At 46.7% G+C, this 22,368-nt stretch overlaps 1 protein-coding gene and 1 long non-coding RNA gene across 2 annotated transcripts; one reads left to right on the top strand and one right to left on the bottom strand.

Moving 5' to 3' along the window:
* Nucleotides 1-1,809: 1,809 nt before the first annotated feature.
* On the top strand, nt 1,810-16,282 carry LOC311309301. Its single transcript, XR_014630460.1, has 4 exons — nt 1,810-1,846; nt 15,209-15,562; nt 15,670-15,957; nt 16,148-16,282. It is a non-coding gene; the product is annotated as an uncharacterized lncRNA (long non-coding RNA).
* On the bottom strand, nt 16,233-22,264 carry zbtb8os (zinc finger and BTB domain containing 8 opposite strand). The gene is made up of 7 exons (XM_084438505.1): nt 21,897-22,264; nt 21,629-21,653; nt 21,402-21,523; nt 20,949-21,031; nt 19,908-19,960; nt 17,585-17,621; nt 16,233-17,370 (listed from the first exon to the last, which is right to left on the bottom strand). The coding sequence occupies exons 1-7, from the start codon at nt 21,976-21,978 to the stop codon at nt 17,284-17,286; spliced, it is 489 nt and encodes a 162-aa protein (XP_084294631.1). The 5' UTR covers nt 21,979-22,264; the 3' UTR covers nt 16,233-17,283.
* Nucleotides 22,265-22,368: the final 104 nt, after the last annotated feature.

The following is a 22,368-nucleotide window of genomic DNA, read 5'->3' as shown; positions in this document are numbered from 1 at the left end:
AAGAGTGACAACATTGGCCACATATCCAAGATGTAGTATGATTTTTTTCAGAATTTTATCTCAAAAATTGAATTTTTAAAAATATGTTTAATTCTGTCCTCTGAAACCAACACTTCATACAGAGAAAACTACATTACCCACAATCCAACGCAAGCTCCACGAATCTGAGACATCGCTGTTGGCAACCCTACCCAACCCCCGCCGAGGATTACAATGACTAAATTGATTGATTGGCAACTGACTGAGTACACAGCTGCTGAAGTTAATGTTCAATTATGAAAAAAAAAAGCTAACAAAACCTGTAACCCACATTTTTCAATCAATTAATACTAAAGTTGCTACACTGGATCTTCAAACTGTCATTCACAAACTCATTGACCAGATTATTGAATTATCAAAATTGAGCTTACAATGCATTAAAATGTTTTACTTATTATTATTATTCTCCATCTTCCACTGAAGTCTAACTTCCTGTGGACAAAAAATCACAAAAATGTGCACATAGCTCCAGTACTAAACCCAAAGTCCTCAACCTGCATTGTAGGTCAATAAAGCTGAAGGTGGCGCTACAGCAACAGTCTAAAGTTTAAAACTTTAAAAAATCATAACAAATCAGCCATAGGTGCCATCACAGTAAAACCACCACGTGAATGTAGGCCCAAGTGAGACAAAACTTTCATACACTCTGACCTTGCAGGAATTTTGATTATTATTATTATTCTCCATCTTCCACTGAAGTCTAACTTCCCGTGGACAAAAAATCACCAAGATTTGCACATAGCTCCAGTAGTATACCCAAAGTCCTCAACCTGCATTGTAGGTCAATAAACCTGAAGGTGGCGCTACAGCAACAGTCTAAAGTTTAAAACTAAAAAAAATCATAACAAATCAGCCATAGGTGCTATCACTGTAAAACCACCACGTGAATGTAGGCCCAAGTGAGACAAAACTTTCATACACTTTGACCTTGCAGGAATTTTGAAGTCCATCACTCTGATTTCTTCATAAACTGTAAAACCTATCAAACCTATCTCCTCCCACATTTTTAGTTCAATTGACACCAAAATGGATCTACTGTATCTTCAGACTGTCCTTACCAAACGATCCTCACAGATCTTTGAAATATGAAAAATTGAGCCCACAGCACATCAAAAGGTTTTACTGTTAACAGTTCTGTATATAGTTCCTATTTATTCTCGCCAAATCAATGGCTGATCATTCTCATAAAAAGTGACAACATTAGCCACATATCCAAGATGTAGTATGATTTTTTTTTAGAATTTTATCTCAAAAATTGAATTTTTTTTAAAATATGTTTAATTCTGTCCTCTGAAACCAACACTTCATACAGAGAAAACTACGTTACCCATAATCCAACACAAGCTCCACGAATCGGAGACATCGCTGTTGGCAACCCTACCCAACCCCCGCCGAGGATTACAATGACTAAATCGATTGATTGGCAACTGACTGAGTACACAGCTGCTGAAGTTAATGTTCAATTATGAAGAAAAGCAAACAAAACCTGTAAAAATTTATAAACATATCTCATCCAACATTTTTCAATCAATTAACACCAAACTTGCTACACTGGATCTTCAGACTGTAATTCACAAACTCATTGACCATTGTTGAATTATCAAAATCGAGCTTACAACGCATCAAAATGTTTTACAAATGTTTTACGATACGAATGTACAAAATGAACATTGGAATGTCAACTTTCCTGTTGTCCTATTCTCTCGCTTATTGCTCCTAAACTTGTCGGAAATTGCCTGGCCCCGCCTCATCGCTGCGAAGCAGCTTTAATTAACGTTGTTTTTGATAATACCTACGAGACCTACAGGTAAGGAATATATTTAGTTTTTTGTAAATGTGTAGGCCCCAATGAATTGGGCTATCCGTCACAGCTTTAAGTAGCCTATGCACCTGCCTCCTAGGCTACTTTTCGCATCTGCTTTTAATATTTTTCACACTTTTGTCTAGCCGTTTGATACCTTCTACCCATCAGCCGAAGCCGTTTATGACATAAAATATCGGGTGATCAGGGACGGGAGTAGGCTACGCACAGCGTGCAGTTCTGTAAGTTATGAAAGTTATGAAGTCTCTTGAGACTCAATCAGCCGGCTTCAGCCGACCTGCGACGCGGTAATTCACACCACTGCAACATTCTAAAACGTTGCAGAGGAAATCCATTGTTACAGAGGAAAACGTTCCAGATGAAATCCATTGTTAGAGAGGAAAACGTTCCAGAGGAAATCCATTGTTACGATTTTACATTACATTACATTACAGTCATTTAGCAGACGCTTTTATCCAAAGCGACTAATGGTGCATTGTTTGTGGTCGGAGCTGGCAAGTCGCAAGTGGCAAAATACCTACCTCCGACCTTTGTGCATTCGAGCTATAGCGAATGATATGATGATGATATGATATGATATTGACGTCAGCCGGCAACTGGGGTCTGAGAAACATATCCGAATTTGCGACGTGGAAGTGCGAGTTCATGCGGCGTTTTATTTAATAATTCCTAGTAGCAAGTCGCAATTTGCCACCTCCCAGTTAGAAACGAACGCCCCATTACACCGTGTCCTAACTGCTTGCGACGCGAGCAACAGAACGCGACATCGCAGCTTGCTGTCCTAACTGAAACCGTTAAATTTCCTGTTCTGTTACGTCACGTGTCTATATTCCCAACTGAAGACAGTTAAAGAACGAACGCCTGTCAACGCGAGCGACAGGAGGGAAATAGGAACGATGGTTACGTATTGTAACCCTAGTTCTATGAGTGGAGCGGAGCCCCACAGGGCTAGCTCCTATTGGCTAGCGAAACCCAGCTAGCTACATTGACTGAAGAAAAAAACATACACGCACCTGTGTCCAACCAGGTCCGGTGCACCACTGTATAAGCGGGCTACGCCCGCACATCTGCTCCTAACCGAAATTTTCAGCGAGCAGACTGCGGGGCAGCAAGTCTGTTCCCTGTGGGGCTCCGCTCCACTCATAGAACTAGGGTTACAATACGTAACCATCGTTCTATTTCGTGGAGCTCCGCCCCACAGGGCTAGCTCCTATTGGCATAAGCGGAGCTACACGACCGCACCATACACTCTTGCTGGCCCCAGTAAGGGAAACCAGTCAGGACACAAGCCAGGGCTCCAAGGCGAGACCATACTAACAGTTGATCCGACCCAAGCACTGGCCCCACCCCGCCACACTCAGTCTATCACAGCCGAGGGCAAGGAGAGGTACGTGGGGCGAGAGCTGGACCAAAGCGGTTACTCCGTAACAAGCCCGTCCCAGCCTCACACATAAACAGGAACGGAACGTCACTAGACGGGCCCGCTCCTACCTTAGCTGAACCGGTGAGACCTGAGTGAGTCACGTCTGCTTTCCTAGCAGGAAAAGACCCCGCGGCTCAAACCGGTTCTCCAGTAGCGGCGAGACCTGCCATGGTCAATTCTGACTCTTTCACAGAAGACCCGGCGACTCGAGCCGAACACCTACATGAAAAATCCTGTCTAACGCTGGCTCGCACCGGCGGCTGTGTTTAGCACAGATGACGCCACAGAGACAGAGGACATGGATAAAAGGTAATAACGGACAAAAGGAGACGGGGACGACCAAGTCGCCGCCGCACAGATGTCCTCCACTGACACACCATTGAACAGGGCAACTGACGTGGCCACACCCCTTGTGGAGTGTGCCCGAACAGCACCAGGCAGAGGACGACCCGCAGTCACGTAAGACTGGGCGATGCCCTCACAGATCCAATGGGAGAGACGCTGTTTCGACAACGGAGAACCCACCTTCCCTGGGCCGTGGCAAACCAACAACTGGGGGGTGGTGCGGACCGCAGCCGTGCGCTGGACGTAACACATCAACGCACGCACAGGACACAACAAATGCAGGCGGGCCTCTTCCTCGCTCGCATGAGGTGGAGGATAGAAGGCTCCCAGCTCCAAATCCCGTGCCCTATAGGCGCCCCGGACCACCTTCGGAACGAAAGATGGATCCGTGCGCAACACAGCTTTGCTCCCATCACCCGTGATGAGAAAAACTGTCAACGCCCTCAGATCACTGACCCGCTTGCCCGACGTCAGAGCAAGGAGCAGCGCGGTCTTAATCGACAGCCACTTGAGAGATATCCGCTCCATTGGTTCGAACGGCGCTTTACATAGCGCATCCAGAACCAAGAGCAAATCCCAAGGCGGCGCCGCAGCCTTACGCACAGGGCGAAGACGGCGCGTGCCGGCCAGGAAGCGTTTAACCAGGGGATGCCCGAAAACCGTAGTTTTGGCGAACCCCTCATGGCATGCGGAAATAGCACACGCATACACCTTGATAGTGGATGCTGCCAAACCGCCACCATGACCCATCAGGTGCTGAAGGAATTCCAAAATCGCCTCGACCGAGCATGACTCGGGAGCGAAGTCCCTTTCCTCACACCAACGCGCAAAAGCAGCCCATTTGCCAGAGTAAACCAAGGCAGTGGAAGCCGCGCGCGCGCTCTGAATTGTACAGATCACGGCCGGAGAGAGTCCCCTATCAGACAATCTCCGCCGTTCAAGAGCCAGGCCACCAGCGGCCGTCCCAAGACTGGAGGTGCGCAAATTGAGCCCTCCGCCTGGGACAGAGCGTTCGGCCAATGAGGGATGTGCCACGGTTCTACAGTAGTCATGGCCATCACTTCTGCATACCATCTCGCCCAGTGGCGGTCCGGCGCTATCAGTATCACTGATGCACCCTCCGACCGCACCCTGGCCAACAATGGTAAAATCAGCCCCATCGGCGGGAAAGCATACAGCAGCGCCCCCGGCCAGGGGGCATGCGCGAACGCATCCACGCCCAGCGGAGGCTGGTCCTGCTGTCTCAGAGAGAACCAGAGGGGACACTTCGCGTTCTCTCTCGAAGCAAAGAGATCCACCCCTGCTCTGCCGAACCGGGTCCAGAGCTGAGCCACTACCTGAGGATGTAGGCTCCACTCGTCCGGGTGAGGCCCGCCCCGAGACATCAGGTCCGCCCCGACGTTCAGACGGCCGGCAATGTGCCGCGCTGTCAGTGACCGGAGATTGACATGAGCCCATCGCCACAGCGTTACCGCCAGACGGTGAAGCGCTGGCGAGCGGACTCCCCCTTGTCGGTTGACGTAAGCTACTGTGGTCTGGTTGTCTGACCGCACCAGCACATCGCGCCCCTGTACCAGGTGTACAAAGTGGCGCAATGTCAGTAGCACCGTCTCCAACTCCAGGAGGTTGATGTGGCGCCGTTCTCCGACGGCCCACAAACCACCTACGGCCTGGGACAGACATGTACCACCCCAGCCGCTTAGAGACGCGTCTGTGAAGACAGCGACGTGAGCCGACACCCTGCCTATTGGAACACCGTGCGCTATTACGCGCCGGTCCCTCCAATAGTCGAGGTCTGCTGACAACGACCCCGGCATCCGTACAAGGCGCCGTCTGTGCCTCACAGGGTCCAGACGAAGCCGCGCGAACCATCTCTGCACGCACCTCATGTGAAGAAGGCCCAGTGACACTACCACATGGGCGGCTGCCATGAGACCCAGAAGGCGCATGACCGACAGAACCGCGATCTTTCGAGAAGGACGGCAAACACTGAGACTCTTCTCCAGTGTTTCCCTCCTTGAATCGGATAGCCGTGCTCTCATGGCGCTCGTGTCCAGATTGATACCTAGGTAAACAATCTGACGGGCCGGCCACAGAGCACTCTTCTCCCAGTTGATTGCAAACCCCAGGTCGGTGAGATGCCGCACCACCGTGGCGGTATGCATCAGAGCCAACAAAGGCGACGGAGCCAGTACCAGCAGGTCGTCCAGGTACGCCAGGATCCTGATGCCCTGCCGGCGCAGTGGCCTCAACGCCGCCTCCACACAATTGGAGAAGGTTCTGGGGGCGAGCGCATATCCAAACGGGAGTCTGGTATATTCGTACGCCACACCCAGGTAGGCGAAACGCAAAAACTTCCGATGCCGATGAGCTATCGGTATGTGGAAGTAAGCGTCCTTGAGGTCTATGCTGGTGCAAAAATCGCCGGGAAGGAATGCCTCCAGCATTTGTCGCACCGTAAGCATATGGAACTTCAGATTCGCCACCGTTTTGTTGAAAAGGCGGAGGTCCAAAATTGGCCTCACGCCCCCCCGTCTTCTTTGGCACGAGGAAGTAGCGGGAATAAAATCCCTCGTCCCTCTGGCCTGACGGGACCACAGTTACCGCTCCCTTCGCCATCAGTTCTGCAATCTCTGCTGACAGAGCGGCAGCCTGAGCGGGACGCGGTATCACTGTCTCCACTACGCCCATGAAGGGCGGTGGGGGGCAACAAAACTGAATGAGATACCCTTCCCGTAGAACACGCTGCAACCAGCTGTCCAGGAGACATCTCTCCTGCCAGACTGTGAAGCGGTTGGAAAGAGGTTGTGCCGGAGATCGCGGGAACAGATCGAGGAACCTGCCATAGTTCAATTTGGCCCTGACCGCCACCGGACAGCTGAGAAACTCTGCTGTCCTGGCCCAAGGCGGGCCACCCTCGAAAGGGAGATGAAAAATCCCCATTGGGAGTTCCATGTCCCTGAACAGCGCGAGAATGAATGGCATTCCTGTCAAGAAGCACTTCATTCACAAAAAGAGGAAGTGAGCCGACACCGTCCGCATTGCTAACAAGCCGCCGTCGCTCATCCCATTGAGAGAAAACGGCGGAGTGTTGCAATGCGGGAAGCCCCGCCTTCTCATTTGCATGATCTGGCAAGGTGCCGTCTTTCGCAGACCGACTAGACGGGACATGAGAGGCGGGCAGTGTTAAATAGCCAGCCGAGGCAGTAAACACGGAAGTATTCTCACTGACCGGTGAGCGTGAAAACTCTCTACCTGTCGAACACACAGGGAGAGGCTCGAACGCTCGGCCCGAATGAACGAACGCCGTCTGGGGGTCTAGCGCATCTTTTTCGCCGCTAAACCCCGCCAGCGGTCGGTCCCGAGAAAACTTCGAACAGGGCAGTACAGCCATAGCACTTGGCCTGGGCGCACACATCCCCTCTGTTAAAAACCCAACCGGTCTGTTTAGAACAGGGGCGGCGAGACCTGCCGTGGTCAAATCTGACTTTCTCACAGAGGACCCGGCGGCTCTAGCCGAATATATTACATTCGCTGAACCGGCGAGAGCTGCGCGCGTCACGTCTGCTCTCTTTGCAGGAAAAGACTCCGCGGCTCGAGTCGGTGTACCAGCTGCGGCGAGACCTGCCATGGTCAATTCCGACTTTTTCACGGAAGACCCGGTGGCTCTAGCCGAATACATCACATCAGCTGAGCCGGCGAGCCCCGCGTGAGTCACGTCTGCTTTAGCAGGAAAAGACTCCGCGGCTCGAGCCGGTCTCCCAGCTGCGGCGAGACCTGCCGTGGTCAATTCTGACTCTTTCACAGAAGACCCAGCGGCTCTAGCCGAGAACATTACAGTAGTTGAAAAGGGAGGAGATGCGGACTGCACATTACAACCAGCTTGATAACGTTGCATCGTGTTTGTTTTATTGAACAGGGAAACTTGCTCACCGCCGCTCTTAACAGAGCGTGGTGTGGACACAACACAGTCACGCAACTCCACGCACCGTCAATAGGTGCGCCTCTTCCTACCCCAAGCCGGAGGCGGAGCGGTGGGCGCGCTTGAAGACGCCGGACCGGTCCCGGCACCCTGGGCGGGGTAGGCAGGGGGAGGTCGCGGGGGAGGAGCCGCGTGCGCAGTCCAGGAGCCCGGGCGAGCCGGTCCATGGGCCGCAGCGGGGCGGGACCCCGTGGCAGGTTGTTTAGTCTTGTGTGTCCGCCGGCGCTTGCTCCCAGTCGCGGCAGCATCAGCCGGAGCACGCGGACGTGCCGGCACACTGCGCTCCCCCGGAGCCGCGAGATGGCGAGCGAGGAGGAGCCGGTCCTGCTCCTGGCTGCGACACTGCTCCAGGATGTTAGACACAGCTGCCCCAAACAACCCCTCCCTACTGACCGGTGAGTTGAGGAGGACACTCTTGCTTTCCTCGCGCAGACGGGTCAGGGAGAGCCATAGGTGGCGCTGCTGCACCACCGACGTGGCCATCACTCCACCCAGACAGGAGGCGGAGATTCTCACAAGCTGAGCCACAGCTCCGGCGGCTTCGGCCATCTCCGCTCTCCTGTCTTCATCCATAGAGGGGGGGGTTTGCTCCGTAGCTAGCTGGCCGATGTAAATGGCCAGCATAGCAATGGAGGAGGAGGCAGCCACGGCCTGCGCGGCCAGAGAAAAACCTTTGTCGGCCAAGGACAGGGTTGTCTTGTCTTTGACGTCCGGCATGAGAGGCTTCCTGGCCGAGCCCCAGGCGGAGGAACCAGGCACCAGGACCGCTGCAATGTCGGGTTCCAGAGGAGGAGAGCCGATAGCTGCTACGTCAGTCCAGCCGGTTACCCTCGTAGCTCTGCTGAACTGGCGAAGCGGACCTCTGATGGCCAACGGCCGCTCCCATTCAGCCTCGACGAACGCCTCCAGGTCAGGCATAGCCGGCAGGAGACGAGGAGCAGGCTGAGAGGGACGCCCGTAGCAGACGGAGCTCCACAGTGGGAGCCCCGTAGTCGCAGCAGCCTCCGGGACGGAGATACCGAGGTGATGCGCGGCTCTCTCCAGCAGCCGGGGCAGGTCGCGATCGAAGGAACCCCGCCCCGGGAAGGAGGCGCCACTAGCCGTAGTGGCTTCCGACGCAGAGAGAACCTCGTCTTCCCCGGAGAGCTCATCCTCATCATCCGTAGGCGCGAGGGAGGTAATCGGGGCCGCCGGTTGTTGCGGGGGCGCGCCGATGTCCTCGCCGACCAGCTGGACCAGACCTTCAGTCTCCAGCGGCGGCGGAGCGAAGAAATGCGCCCGGAGCATCCTCTCCATGGGGTCCAGGAGGGCGCAGATCTCGCAGGCGGGGGACGGAGCCAGACCCGCTCTGGCGTGCTGCGGCCCCAGACAGCGGAAGCAGAGGTGGTGTCCCACGTCGCTGTAGCGGGAGCCGCAGACACAGAAACGATCCGGCGGATCCATCGGCACCGGCAGGGGGTCATCTAGGGACGCCGCCAGGTCCGCTTGGGTCCGCTGAGTAGACATCTTCTGATCTTCTCCAGTAGCAATGCGAGCTGAAAATTTCGAAGGAGCAGATGTGCGGGCGTAGCCCGCTTATACAGTGGTGCACCGGACCTGGTTGGACACAGGTGCGTGTATGTTTTTTTCTTCAGTCAATGTAGCTAGCTGGGTTTCGCTAGCCAATAGGAGCTAGCCCTGTGGGGCGGAGCTCCACGAAATAGAACAGGGCGAGCGTCAAGAGGGCAGTTAAAACGTCGCGCCGCTTCGCGCTGCGTCGCTCGCGTCCAGTTAGGACATAACAATAGAAAACAAAGCAATGGAACGCATTTTGTGCGTGTAGTTAGGACACGGTGTAACAGCGACTGAGCAATGTTTGCCCTTGTGCTGGCGCCAGGGCCGTTGCTAGGATTTTTGGGCTCCCTTAAAGAATATTGGTGGGGGCCCCTACCCCCTTTCGTCACCTCTTTTTCCATCCCTTTTTTATTAGGTGGACTAGCTTGTAAAAGCTAGCCCAACTTGTGATATTCCCACTATTTCTTTCTTTCTTTCTTTCTTTCTTTCTTTCTTTCTTTCTTTCTTTCTTTCTTTCTTTCTTTCATTACTATTCTCCTCAGTTTTTTGGACCTTAACTACTTCTTCATACTTTGTGCTAGAAACTTCATTCAGACTTTAAAATGTTTATCGTCTTTAGCTGTTTCCCGGATGTATTCAGATTTTTGATATTTTTTATAGTTTTTTAGTAATTTAACTTTTAATAGTAATTTTTGTGCCATTGAAACTGCTGGTGGAATGTTCAGTATCATTATGTTTTTAGAGTGGTGGCAGCTGTTGCTGTTGAAAATATTCACACATTTTGTAAACTGCTGGCACTCCTACAGTTTTGAAAGCTCACACACATATTATACATCAAAACATTCACACAACTGTGCTGATTCGTACAATGTAAATATCTAAGCTGTGTGACTTATAGTTTTCACGGTATGACGATTTGTTCGGCAACTGCGCTCTCATTGAAACGTATGGTGCCGCACTAACCTTTGAGCTGCTAATTTTGCATTTTTACCCTTTTTCTAACTTGTCGCCATGCCTACAGTTTTAACAGCTCATACACATATTATACATCAAAACGTTCACACAACTGAGCTGATTCGTACAATGTAAGTATCTAAGCTGTGTGACTTACCGTTTTTGAGGTATGACGATTTGTTTGGCAACTGCGCTCCCCATTGAAACATATGGTGCCACACTAACTTTTTAGCTGCTAATTTTGTATTTTTACCCTTTTTCTAACTTGTTGCCATGCCTACAGTGTTTAATATATACGGACATATTATACATAGAAATGTTCTGCAAGTTCTCAGGATTCCTATGGTGTCAATATATAAGCTGTAACATTTATAGTTTTCGCGATAGAACTGTCTGAAGCAGACCATGTCTAGGATTATGGCGCGTTCCAGGCAACCCGTAAGTCGTGTTTTTCCTACCTCCTACATGTGAAAATGCTCTGGAATGGCAGTCAAACCCGTAACTTCCCACCCGTGAACTCGTACAGATCGATGTACTCCCAGTTGCGCTCTCTGACGTCACACAGCCCTCTAAGCAAGATGGCAGCCCCCATGGGTATGGTGACAAAGATAACTTTAGGGCAACATAAAGTAAATTTGTACGTTGTAATCAAAATAATGCAAACGATTATGCACTACAACCTGCTATGTGTATGTAATGATGCCCAAATATGTTGACGAGATAGCTAGTGCTAGCTAGCTAACATTAAGGTAAACCTGAACGTGACCATGCAGCCTCTCTTAAAGGTACAGGCACCCTTTTATAACTAATGTGGTAGCACAGAACTCAGCCAAAGTGGAATAGAGACACATGATCTTCACTGGTGGGGGCCGGTGGGTAGCCCAGAGAGGAGTACACCCTCCCTGACTGGCTATGACCAAAAGGGGCAGAGCCTCACCACCCCTCCACTATTCACGCCACAGAACCAACTTTTCAGCCCCTGAGTGGGCTAAAGACACACAGTCTTCAATGGTGGATGCATGGAAATTGCCCGGAGGTCACTGTACTGTCCCCGACTAGCTGTGACCCAAGGGGGTGGAGCCTAACCAGCACGCCACTATCCACGCCACGGGCCCCACAACTCAGCCCCTGAGTGGGCTAGAGACACACGGTCTTCACCGGTGGAGTCAGGTAGGTGGCCTCGAAAGGGGTACACTGTCCCCAACTGGCTCTGACCTGAGGGGGCGGAGTCTCACCACCACGCCACTATCTATTAATACTATTCTATTAATACATCCACGTCTCGAACATAGACATATATACGTAGACGCCTCATTGACCGTTTCAGACCGTTGCTACGATACGTCAACGTCGCCGCCATATTGGAGAGGGAGACGCTTGTAGCAAACAGTATTGTAGTAAGTGAAGGGGAGCTGTTTTTTCTGGATAAAAAGTACTATAAAGTTTATAAAAAATATTTATAAAAATTTCTCAACCAATTTCAAAGAGTCATTTTTATATTCAAGAGTTTATGATCTATGTTCAGTACATAAAAAAGTTTTATCTATAGTTACTTAGAATTTAAATAGTTAGGTTATAACAGTAATAGTTACTTGATCTGAGTAACTTACCTGGTGGAAAATAGCTAGTTGTCATAAGGAATTGTAAAAACTCAGATTAGTCAAGCATGGATTTGGCTTCTTTTCCTTGGTTAATAATTGTGGAGACATATACATATATATAAACTGTATGGCAATAACCCAATTCTGATCCCCTGTAGGGCTGCACGAAATGTCCCCATTATATTACCTTTTCTTGTGCTCCAGGTTCACATTTCATTCACTTTGAAATACTGGCAAATACATAACAGAAATAGTACTTCTAATTCTAATTTCATTAGGCTACTAATAATTGACCATCATTGGCAAAGATGGAACAAAATCAGCAAGTAGGCTACAACATTATTACATATGTAGCGACCAGAGTAAAGTAACAACTAAGAATCACTGCTTGACAAAGCCACCTTTTTGTTACATGAGGGGAGGGGACTAACTATAAGCACACAGGTTCACAATCAGGAACAGAGACAGGAATCCAGTTCAAGATCATCAATTTATGTAGATCATCTGAAACTGCAAAGGAGGGACCTAGAAAGTCTGGTTAGAGATAAATTATCAATATTTAATTACAAAAATAGGCCTACATACAGAGATACTACTCTATCAGACTAAATCAAAAGTACCATACATAAATACAATAAACATCGGCTGTAGCCTATACCTACCAAGAATAGCCCAACTGAGGGTAGGGCAACTAGCTGCAGAGAAGGATATACTAATGGATTTTAACTGATCTAGTCAAAAATGATTTGCCAAGGTTCGCACAAAAAGGTTCGGTCCTGATTTATTAAGAAAACAATACGATTGCAAAAGGACCTCAGGATAAATCACAGTGGTTCATCCGAACAGAAGTGAATTCAAAGCTCGTCCTGCGCAGCCTTATGTGTGCTCAATACAAGGATGTGACACTATCAGAGATTTGGTTGGATAACCCATCTATACACGTCATAATAAGGGATACAGAGAAAGCGAGGGATACAGAGAAAGCGCGGAACACTTTGAATATAGACAAAGGAACAATGGTCTAGGCCATGACGGGAAGTCTGTGGTGTGAGGCCTTCCCGTCATGGTGAGGATATCATGACAGGGGTGTCTGTCCTTACAAAGAAGGGGGGAAGACAGAGGTTCAGGAGGTGTTTGGAATGACAGAAGGAAGGGAGGACAAAGGTTTAGAGGTGTTTGGAATAGCAAAAGGCAGGGGACTGGATCAATAGGTTTTAAGAACAAAGGCTGAGATCAGAAAGGTCTTGAGGCCAGTTGTAAATTCTATGACAATATATAAATGTGACAGTCCAGAAGGATTAACACTTGGTTTACTCAGGTCACTCTAGGAGCCTGGATTATTGTACAAGGACATGTTCGAATATCAACCACAGCAAATAGAAATTATTCCATAGCCTACCGTATAGTGTAAAAACAATAAAACCAGTAGCAGAATAGATTTTTTTTTTTTAAATACTACGCTACTCAAGGAGGTGGAATAAATCGCTAACTGAACCAGCTGGTTTAAAGGGAGGCATTTACCACCATCTATTAACATGAAAAAGCCTTCTATACAATTAAATAAACTGATATAACGTGCTATGCAAATCAGCAGCTAGCTCTTGAGGAGGCAGATTATGGAACAGAACTGTTTAACATTGCTTTTTTCGGGAGCTGCCACTCTGTAGTTTAAGAGTGTTCAGTTTTGCTATGTGATGCAGCCTTAGTTTGTGGAAGACAGACAACTACTGACAAGAGCAGAAAATGGTGGTTGTCAATTCCATACTGTGTTTCCTGAATGTGCACCTCTGACCCAATCTCAGCTCGCACAAACTGATTGATCAAGGACACACTGACGGCTTGCCCTGATGAAGACTGGCGAATACACCGCTCAGCTGATCTGACCACCTTCACTGTACCCTCAGAAGGAATCATCAGCCCTCCTTTGTTTTTTAGTGTAAGCAAGTGGTAGCTCTGATTAAATGCTGCAGGTACAGCATCTGTCACCAAGCTAGCACGGCACACATCACAGGACAGCTTTCGCAAGACCTGGCAAACGACAAAACCTATGTACTATGTGCTATGTACACAAGGGCATTTTCCACAAGGCCACCAAAGCGAGTTGGTAGGTAACTATGCTCACACAGAATCGCAGAGATGTTAAAAAAAAAGGGGATGGAAGGTCTTCTGTTTGTTCTGCTGCTACAGCAGAGGACATCTCTACAGCAGACAGGGACACGGTCTCATCCAGTGCTGCCACGTTGCCTGACGTGCTTGGAGAGACACCGCCCCATGAGACAGCGGAAAGTGGCCTGGAACTGACCTGCAGTGATTGTTATTCCAGCCCCCTACAAAACAAGTGCTGCCACACACACAAACACGCAAGCATGTGCACGCAAACACACACACATTTATAGTCTCTCTTTTCAGACAAAAAAAGACAATTTATAAACTTCCGAGATCCCTACCTGATGCTCTGATTGCATTGGAGAGAAGCTCCAAGTGAACATCACTCACAGTCACAGCTGTTTGGTGCACAGTCACCCCATCACCTCATCACCCCTCAATTCCACTGCCACCACTGTGTGTGTGTGTGTGTGTGTGTGTGTGTGTGTGTGTGTGTGTGTGTGTGTCGTGGACGCATTCAACACTAGCATGTTTCTATGTGTGCATGTGTATACGTGAGTGTGTCTAAAAAGAGTGGCAGTGTGTGTGTGTGTGTGTGAGAGAGAGAGAGAGAGAGAGAGAGAGAGAGAGATTGGAATATGACCAGGGCCATGATGCTGTTTGGGGCAGGGCTAGTCCAAATACTCACAACATTAGTCGGAGATTCATTTTCTTGCATGCAGAGGACAGTCCGCTGACAGGCTCTCTTCAGCCTTCCTTGAGGTTTGTGTTGTCCTGGTTGCCACTGGCTGAAGTGAAAGAAAAAAATAACAACTTGCAGTATCTAACAGTGCAATACATCATTGATTCCTAAACATTCAGAAAGAACAACCAAAAAATCCTATCAAATCCTAATAGCCTAGGCTAACTAGTGATACACCTACTCTCTGGAGATGCGTCAGGAAACTGAAGACTCAATTCAAAGCAAAATTATTAATCACATTAATTGCGGCCTTTTGCGATTAGTTAATCGCGGAGGTCATAATCGCGATTTCGATTAATTCACGATTAATTGTGCAGCCCTAGTGTCAATGTGTCTCTGACAGTATTGCTGTGTGTGGGTGTAATTTCTTTAGTGCAGTGCACAGTATTGCAGTGCCCTCATGTAGGCTACTGTGGTTTTCCTGTATGTTTTATTTATTTATTTACATAAAATGGCACTGCTCAAGAGCCCTTTTGGTGCCTAGGAACATGCATGCTTTGAAAGTGCACCCCCCCAATAATCGAGGGACAGCTTCGCTTGCTCGGACAGTCTCTCCGTCGCAGGATTTTTTTGGCTTCAACCCATGGGTGCTAGATTGTGTGTTTTCTCAAATAAAATGGTGCTAAATCTGTGTTTTCAGCTTCTTTTAAGGTGACCACACCCACTGGACGTGTGGTGGCAGCGCGAGGGATGCCTGTCACACTGGAGTGTAGCTTCACCCCTGACCTCGCCTCTGGTCTGGAGGGCCTGGTCATCACATGGCAGAGAGTAGAGGACTCCAGAGTGGTTCACAGCTTCTACTACGGCGTGAACCAGCTGGACAGACAGAGCCATGAATATAAGGACAGGACAGCCCTGGACCCTTCCCTGCTCCAGGAGGGGAACGCATCGCTGAGTTTATCTGGGATCGGGCCGGGGGACGCAGGCCGCTATCTTTGCTCTGTGAGCAGCCTGAAGGGCATGGACAAGGCTCAGATGCAGCTGGAGTATGCAGGTGCGCAGATAAACCTTGATTTGTAAATTACTTTTGTTGTGGATGTGACAGATGATGAGGGCTGCAGCTAAATGTTCAATGACTATATACCATTATTATTTCCCCAGCATTATACTCTGAACCCAGATTGAGTATCGAGGTTAATTGGACCACTGCCAGCATTGTGTATGAGAGTGAAGGCTACCCAGAGGCAGAGGTGCGTTGGGAGGATTCTGCAGGTCATGAGCTGCCCCACCAAACGGAGGTCTCCCCCCGGGACGAGGGGCTTCTCTCTCTGAGGGCACGGGCCACTGTGCCACTGGAATACAACAAAAACACACACCTTAATTTCACCTTCACCCTGACCAATCAGCCTGTCAGACAAGCACTGGAGCGAACAGTAACATTCAACCATGGTAAACATTAATAACAGTGATAGTAATTCATCAAGTCATTTCTCTTAGGTTACTCTATCTACTGTATTGTTTGCGGTGAGTAATAAACCTGTCGACTATTCCATGTCTCCTAGGCAGAGCATAACATGAGCTGGAATGTTCTAAAAACTTTGGGGGCGGTTTCAGTAGTTTGTTTTCTTCTCTTTTGCAGGGAGTTGCCCGGTTGGAGTACCACCACAACACGGCACAGTCATTGCACTGTCTGTGGTGAGTGCAGTCCTCTGTGTTGTCATCATTGTCTTGTTTTCTCAGAAGAGAGGTTTGTTTTGCAGTCACTATAAATAATCTTAAGGACGACAAACTTGGAAAATTCCAGTCCCAACTGTCCGAAGTTCCCAATGTGTACATTTCTACTGACGAAAGAATGGAAAAATCATGCGGCAGGTTAGACATGCGTGGAAAAATACATATTTTGAGTTCCCTCTCAATGGCAACACAAAACCAGATTGGTTGATTGGTCCTTTTGAAAGACTGAACTTTTGCTGTCTGTCTGACTGCTAACTGTAGGCTACTGTACATGGGCTCGCACTGCACACACATATCACAACAGCACACACATGAACACTTTGTACACATACACACCATCTAGTATTTGTATTTTACACTATTCATTTGCACCGTCTTGTCTAGTGCTTGCACCCTGTTTAATGTTGTCAATCCATCAGTGTTATGCACCAACTGACGAGAACAAATTAGGTTAAAAACTACTATGTGTAAAAACGTATTCTGCTCTCACAGAATTTTTGTTGTTGTATTTCAAGCGTCTGTAACATCATATCAACAATGCACTCTCATCATAAGTGGGTAAAATGTTTTTGGTTTTTTTAATTTTGTATTCTTAATCAATTCTGAGGTGATGTACAATTTACAATAAGCAATACAAAATAGTTAATATAATGAAGAATTGATACGCACTGGCTAAACAAAATACTTTATTGTATTGATATATATTATTGTAGTGATGTAGTGATTATCACAACTTATAAATCAAAGATAGTCTATGTATCTTCATAGAATACATGAGTGTCCGAGTTTTTATTACTGTACAGTTGCTTTTTGTTCAACGGGATGTCTCTTTGTGGTTCCAGATTTGAGAACATAGATCCTAATCTAGACACTTTGATGTCAAAATCTCTCCAGAAACTCGACAAAACACACTGCTCATCATCAATGCAGGCAAGTGGCTAGCCACACACACACATCACTGTTTTATAATTAGTGACTTTATAAATCAAGTCCACACACACACACACAGGCATGTAGAAGTTGCTGCCTCTCGAAGTGTCCTCAGATATCGATGATGGCAAAGATCTCAGCTTTTTCCTTATCATGGATCTGCATGGCTGAGTAAGTGATTGCTTTTACCTCTGTCCCCTGAAAAGACACAAAGTTTAGACACACATTTAACAACGATGAAATAGAATCAGAGCAACATTTATATTGCTTTTGGGAGAGTACATCAACACACTTTTAAGGACCACACAGAAAAGTAGGATGGCCTAGATTTTGCTTATGGCTTTAAACATAAACAGTTATTATGGCATGAAGTACTGTATACAATCTGGTGACGTGCATCACAGTGACTCACCTGTGGGTGTTTGGGCAATCTAAACTCTTCCCCCCACCTTAAAAAGCAGAGAGAGAGAGAGAGAGAGAGAGAGAGAGAGAGAGAGAGAGGTCATCGTGCTCATACCACACACACAGTTGCAGGAAGCAGTGACCAGAAACACACACAACACACACGCACGGATGCGGTCAGCCTCAACATCAAGTACTCAAGACTAGACATGGAGGCGGCAGGATAAGAATAACATGTATTTCTTGTATAAAATGTGGAAGCAGTGGAAACTGATTCCCAGAAACCTTTGCCCTTAAATTAAGGAGTGGTTCCTTTGTGGTGACGCCAAGCCAGATGTAAATAGTAAAGCCCAGTTCAGATCAGAGAGAACGAGATGAGTTGAAACTTGTGAAGACTAGAAGCGTAATTCTGGTGTCAATGAGGGCAGGGGAGTGGGATTGAGAGGCTGGTTAGGCTGGCAGGAGGCAGGGTTAACTGATCAGGCAGAGTGGGAGGGGTCACCCACGAAATATTGCAAAGATCCATCCCATTCTTTCCCTGGACGATGCTGAAACACTGTTTTATCTAGGCTTGACTTTTCTCTGTTCTACCTAAATCACCTAAAGTATTAACAAACTAGGCTACAACGTCTACAAAATACTGCTGCTAGGAGATAGTGTGCGCAACTAGCCACAAAATGAATTTATGGGTGGAGGTCTGAGCTCTCCGTATATATCTCTCTCTATTACTTCTATTTATAGTTATATTTATACTTTTTTTTTGCAAATATTGCTCATTATTGTTTCATTCTTTTTATGTATGGTACAGCCCTTTGAGACATACTTTGTGATATTGGACTATATTAAACTTTGACCTGATTATTAGAGAAGATTGGATCAATTTCAAGATTGGATTATTAATTTCTTCCATCAGGGCTACTAAATGAGTTTTGGATTCACAATATACTTTAACCTACTTGATCGCAACAATAAGAGGCAAATTGACCAGAGCTGCATTGTTCACTTCTGCGTAACTTTGACATTATCTCTGAAAGCCCCCCCAAGTCTCAACGTGCTCCCTTACTGAAAGATAACCCAACTAAGTGTGAGGGGTGTTATGGAAATTATTAATCTCACCCTGTTAACAGCTAATCTTTATCCCCTCTTGTGTGATCTAGTATTAATTAAACCTAGCTTCTATGATAAAATAGCCTAATACATATCTTGAATTCACTCCCCTGACAAGCTTGCATATTCTTTTACTGTAACCAGGTGTGAAGGTCCATAAGGCTGTCTCATTTATATCTCTTCTTAGAAGAATAGAGCTTCTGTCTGTATAGCAAACCGAAAAGGCCAAGGTCAATCGGCCAGCGCTTCTCTCTGCATCTTCTGTGACAAACTGCTGATAAGTTGAGTTACTGACACACACCGGTCAGGGAGAGTACATTTCTTCACAATGGGTTTAACATTACTGTTGGTCTTGTATAAAAAAATGGGTTTAACATTACTGTTGGTCTTGTATAAATAAATGGGTTTAACATTACTGTTGGTCTTGTATAAATATATGCTAAAACTGTTCATTTATGTAACACTCCTGATCCCTGTGTGGTGATGTTCTCTGTGAGCTTAGACTGGCATTCTGGTTGGTATCTCTCATTTTTATTGATTGATGAATTTAAATAATGCCTGCAACTGGTAACTGATGATTAATCACTGATTTATGAAAATTTCACTTTTAAGTACCACATTGCTAATCTTGTGTGTAAACAGTACGACAGAAAAGTGGCTTCCTGTACAGGAATAGAGCCAGCTTTCCAATGTTTAGTAGGAAGAGGATTGTTGAAGCAATTTTAGTTTAACATTTTTCATCTTAAAACCTTGCTCACTAACCACTAAACTTTAATTTAGAATTGTCTTAGCTGACTCTCGTTTTATGTTTTATCCTGTTCTCTTTTACCTTTGTCTATCTTGTGTATGTGATCATGTTTTACCTCATTTTGTCATGTGTACGTTATTGTATTATCTTACTATTACTTTTACTTCACTCGTCGTCACTGCAAATGGCAAAGAGTGTGTGTGTGTGTGTGTGTGTGTGTGTGTGTGTGTGTGTGTGTGTGTGTGTGTGTGTGTGTGTGTGTGTGTGTGGGAGAGGGAGGGCGGGGGGTGGGGGCTGGTGTTCAAATTACACAATAACACTGAGGTCATGGGAATGTGTAATAGAAAGCATCCACACTGCACAGACATGTTCTACTGTAAGTGCTCTATTTACAAAAAAAATACTTAAAGAGCAGAAATATAAGCAGTGAGTCTACATTTTCAGTCATCCTGAGGTATGTAATTTAAGATGACCTTACCCAATGGACCGGATTCTGAAGTGCATCCTGTCAATGTGCAAAACCTTCACCTCCTGAAAACAGAAATCTTGATCAGATGGCTTATTTATCTAGCTTTGAGACCATCCGGATCTCACAAGTTCACTTTCAGTTTCTCTCTGCAGATCTTTCATTTAATTTCAAACCTTTACTTATACTCGTGAAGAACTGAAGTTTCCCAAGCTATCTCGAAAGATTTCTCTCCAATGAAATTCTGACCAGGCCAATCAGGGACTGTGTTCTGACTGCTGTTCTGCCCCCCCCCCCCCCCTGATTGGTTCCCGTAGTTTATGCATGAAAATGAAATACAGGCCGCTGGCGACACAGTCTACCAAAGCTATGAGTAATAACGCTAAAGTAGAATAAACACACAGCCATAAGTGCAGTTATTGCAGAAACAGACACAATGACAACAATTAAACAAGAACAAGAGAATGCACTAGTGGAGTTTCTCAGAGGGAAACATGTTTTCGCCGGTCTTCCGACTGGATTTAGCAAAAGTTTTGTTATGCTGATTGGCTGAAGGAGTTAGTCTGTCAAGGCAAGTACTCCCGCCCACTGAAATCATACTAGATAGGGGGAAGGCCAAACTGATCTGTGGAGAGAAACAGAAAACGAGCTAGCTAGAACAGGATGGACGTTATCATGTTTTGAAATCTTATTAAATGTTGGAGAAGGTATTGAATCGAATAATGGGCTTGTTGTTAGCAAAGGTGTTCTGAATGTCATGGTCTATGAAGAAATAACATGATGTCATGCTCCACTATGCAATCATGTTGCAAACACAATACATTTTTTGTTATGAGTAAATCTTGAGAGACAGATTCTAAATCAACCCTTTGTGCCCTGGGGGGATGCGTATGAACAATATATTTAGTTTTACATGGAGTGGCACTAGACGTTGTCCAATACTGGTACAGTACAAAAGCTCCTCATAATCAAACCGAGTGGGCTGAGTTCCCAGAGCTCTGCAGCATAGCAGTCCCCAGCAACTCAACAGTAGTACACACAGGGAGCTCTTACTCTGGGAACGAAGAAAAGATCTGCACTGAACTTGTATAGCCAATCGTCTAGGAAGTGGAAGAGAAGAGATTCCATATCATCACCTGATGAGCAGAGAGAGAGAAAGGTGGTAAGAGAGCGAGAAAGAGAGAGGGAGGGGAAGAGAGAGAGAGAGAGAGAGAGAGAGACATATTACTGATCAGGGATAAGTTCCCATCTACACAAGCCAGCATTTTCAAGATGCTTCTTGTCTCATTGAACTCTTATTGTTCCCCTAATCACATTTGCATTTGTCATTACATGCATATAGCAAGTATGACATGTAATGACAGCAAATCTGATTAGAGGAACAATAAGAGCTCAATGAGGGCTCTAATTGTTCCCAATTGGCCCCAAAATAGACTTGCCATCAATGGCAGGCTTTTGTATTCTTCAAGTGTGAACGTTTATTAGTGATTGTATTGAGTATCTCACCCTCTGACTCAAATTCAACTGTATCAATGGGCTCCACAGTCTCTGTATCTGTCATGTATCCAAACATGGCCATAGCACACTGCTCAAAAGCCTCTTCCAGTGTGTCTCCCCAGGAGTGGAGTCTGGGGTGAAGGGTCACAGTTAAAACATCCAGGAAACAGATAATGATGAAATCATACACTATGACTTATGAAATTGGTGTTCGCAGTGATTCAGTTTCTACTCACTGTACATCAGCTGTATGGTCCAAATCTAAAGGGAACCCAAATGACGAGGTCTTTGTTTAATTGTTTTCATTGATCAGCTCACATACTTACATCATATAGTCCTGTACATGGTGAGTGGTCTGTGCATTGCTTTCACATAAGCTAAGTTATATTTTTAAGCATGTAATTCTACTCTACGTAGAATTCTACTTACGTCACTAGCAAGCAATATCTTATGATAGCTCAGCTCATAATGTCATGGTAGCTGTGTCAGCTATGGCAGACTCACATTCATACTTCTTGTTGATTGCCGGATATTTAGCCTTGGTCGCTTTCTGTGAATCGGTTAGATCTAGCTCACGATCACTCATCGTCGATTTCTTGAAAAATTAAGATATAAAATGCGCTCCCCAATCAACTTTCTGTTGACAGCCGAGTCAGGAAGTGATGTTTTCGACGAGACCGCGCATGACCCTCTCCCTATCCTACTTTATTTAACTTGTGCATTTAGGGGTAACGCATTTGCACATCATTGCGTACCCAACTGATGCATTTGGGAATTTTGAGAAAAACTAAATATTTGCAATTACAACAGTGTGCCCTGACTGTACAAAAGCACTTTGAAACGCAACAAGAAAATGCGTTTTGGTATTTCTGAAAATCACCTGCTTCCGCCTGTGTCTTGTCGGGGTGAACCGGAACTAGCCTCAAGTGAGAGCAAGGTTTCTATCCGCTGGATTTCCGGCCAAGAGTCAGCCGGT

The sequence above is a fragment of the Borostomias antarcticus genome (genome assembly GCF_949987555.1).
Source record: "Borostomias antarcticus genome assembly, chromosome: 5".
NCBI classification, from domain to species: Eukaryota; Metazoa; Chordata; class Actinopteri; order Stomiiformes; family Stomiidae; genus Borostomias; species Borostomias antarcticus.
The sequence above is the reverse complement of the archived record's forward strand: the minus strand, read 5'-3'. Positions and strand labels throughout refer to the sequence as shown.

Excerpts from the sequence above, each read along its gene's own strand:
- zbtb8os (XM_084438505.1), bottom strand. The coding sequence starts at position 21,978 with ATGAGTGATCGTGAGCTAGATCTAACCGATTCACAGAAAGCGACCAAG. Across the intron at positions 21,654-21,896 it reads AATCAACAAGAAGTATGAAT|ATTTGGACCATACAGCTGAT; the intron begins GTGAGTCTGCCA and ends GGTTCCCTTTAG. Across the intron at positions 17,622-19,907 it reads TTCAGAATCCGGTCCATTGG|GTGGGGGGAAGAGTTTAGAT; the intron begins GTAAGGTCATCT and ends CTGCTTTTTAAG.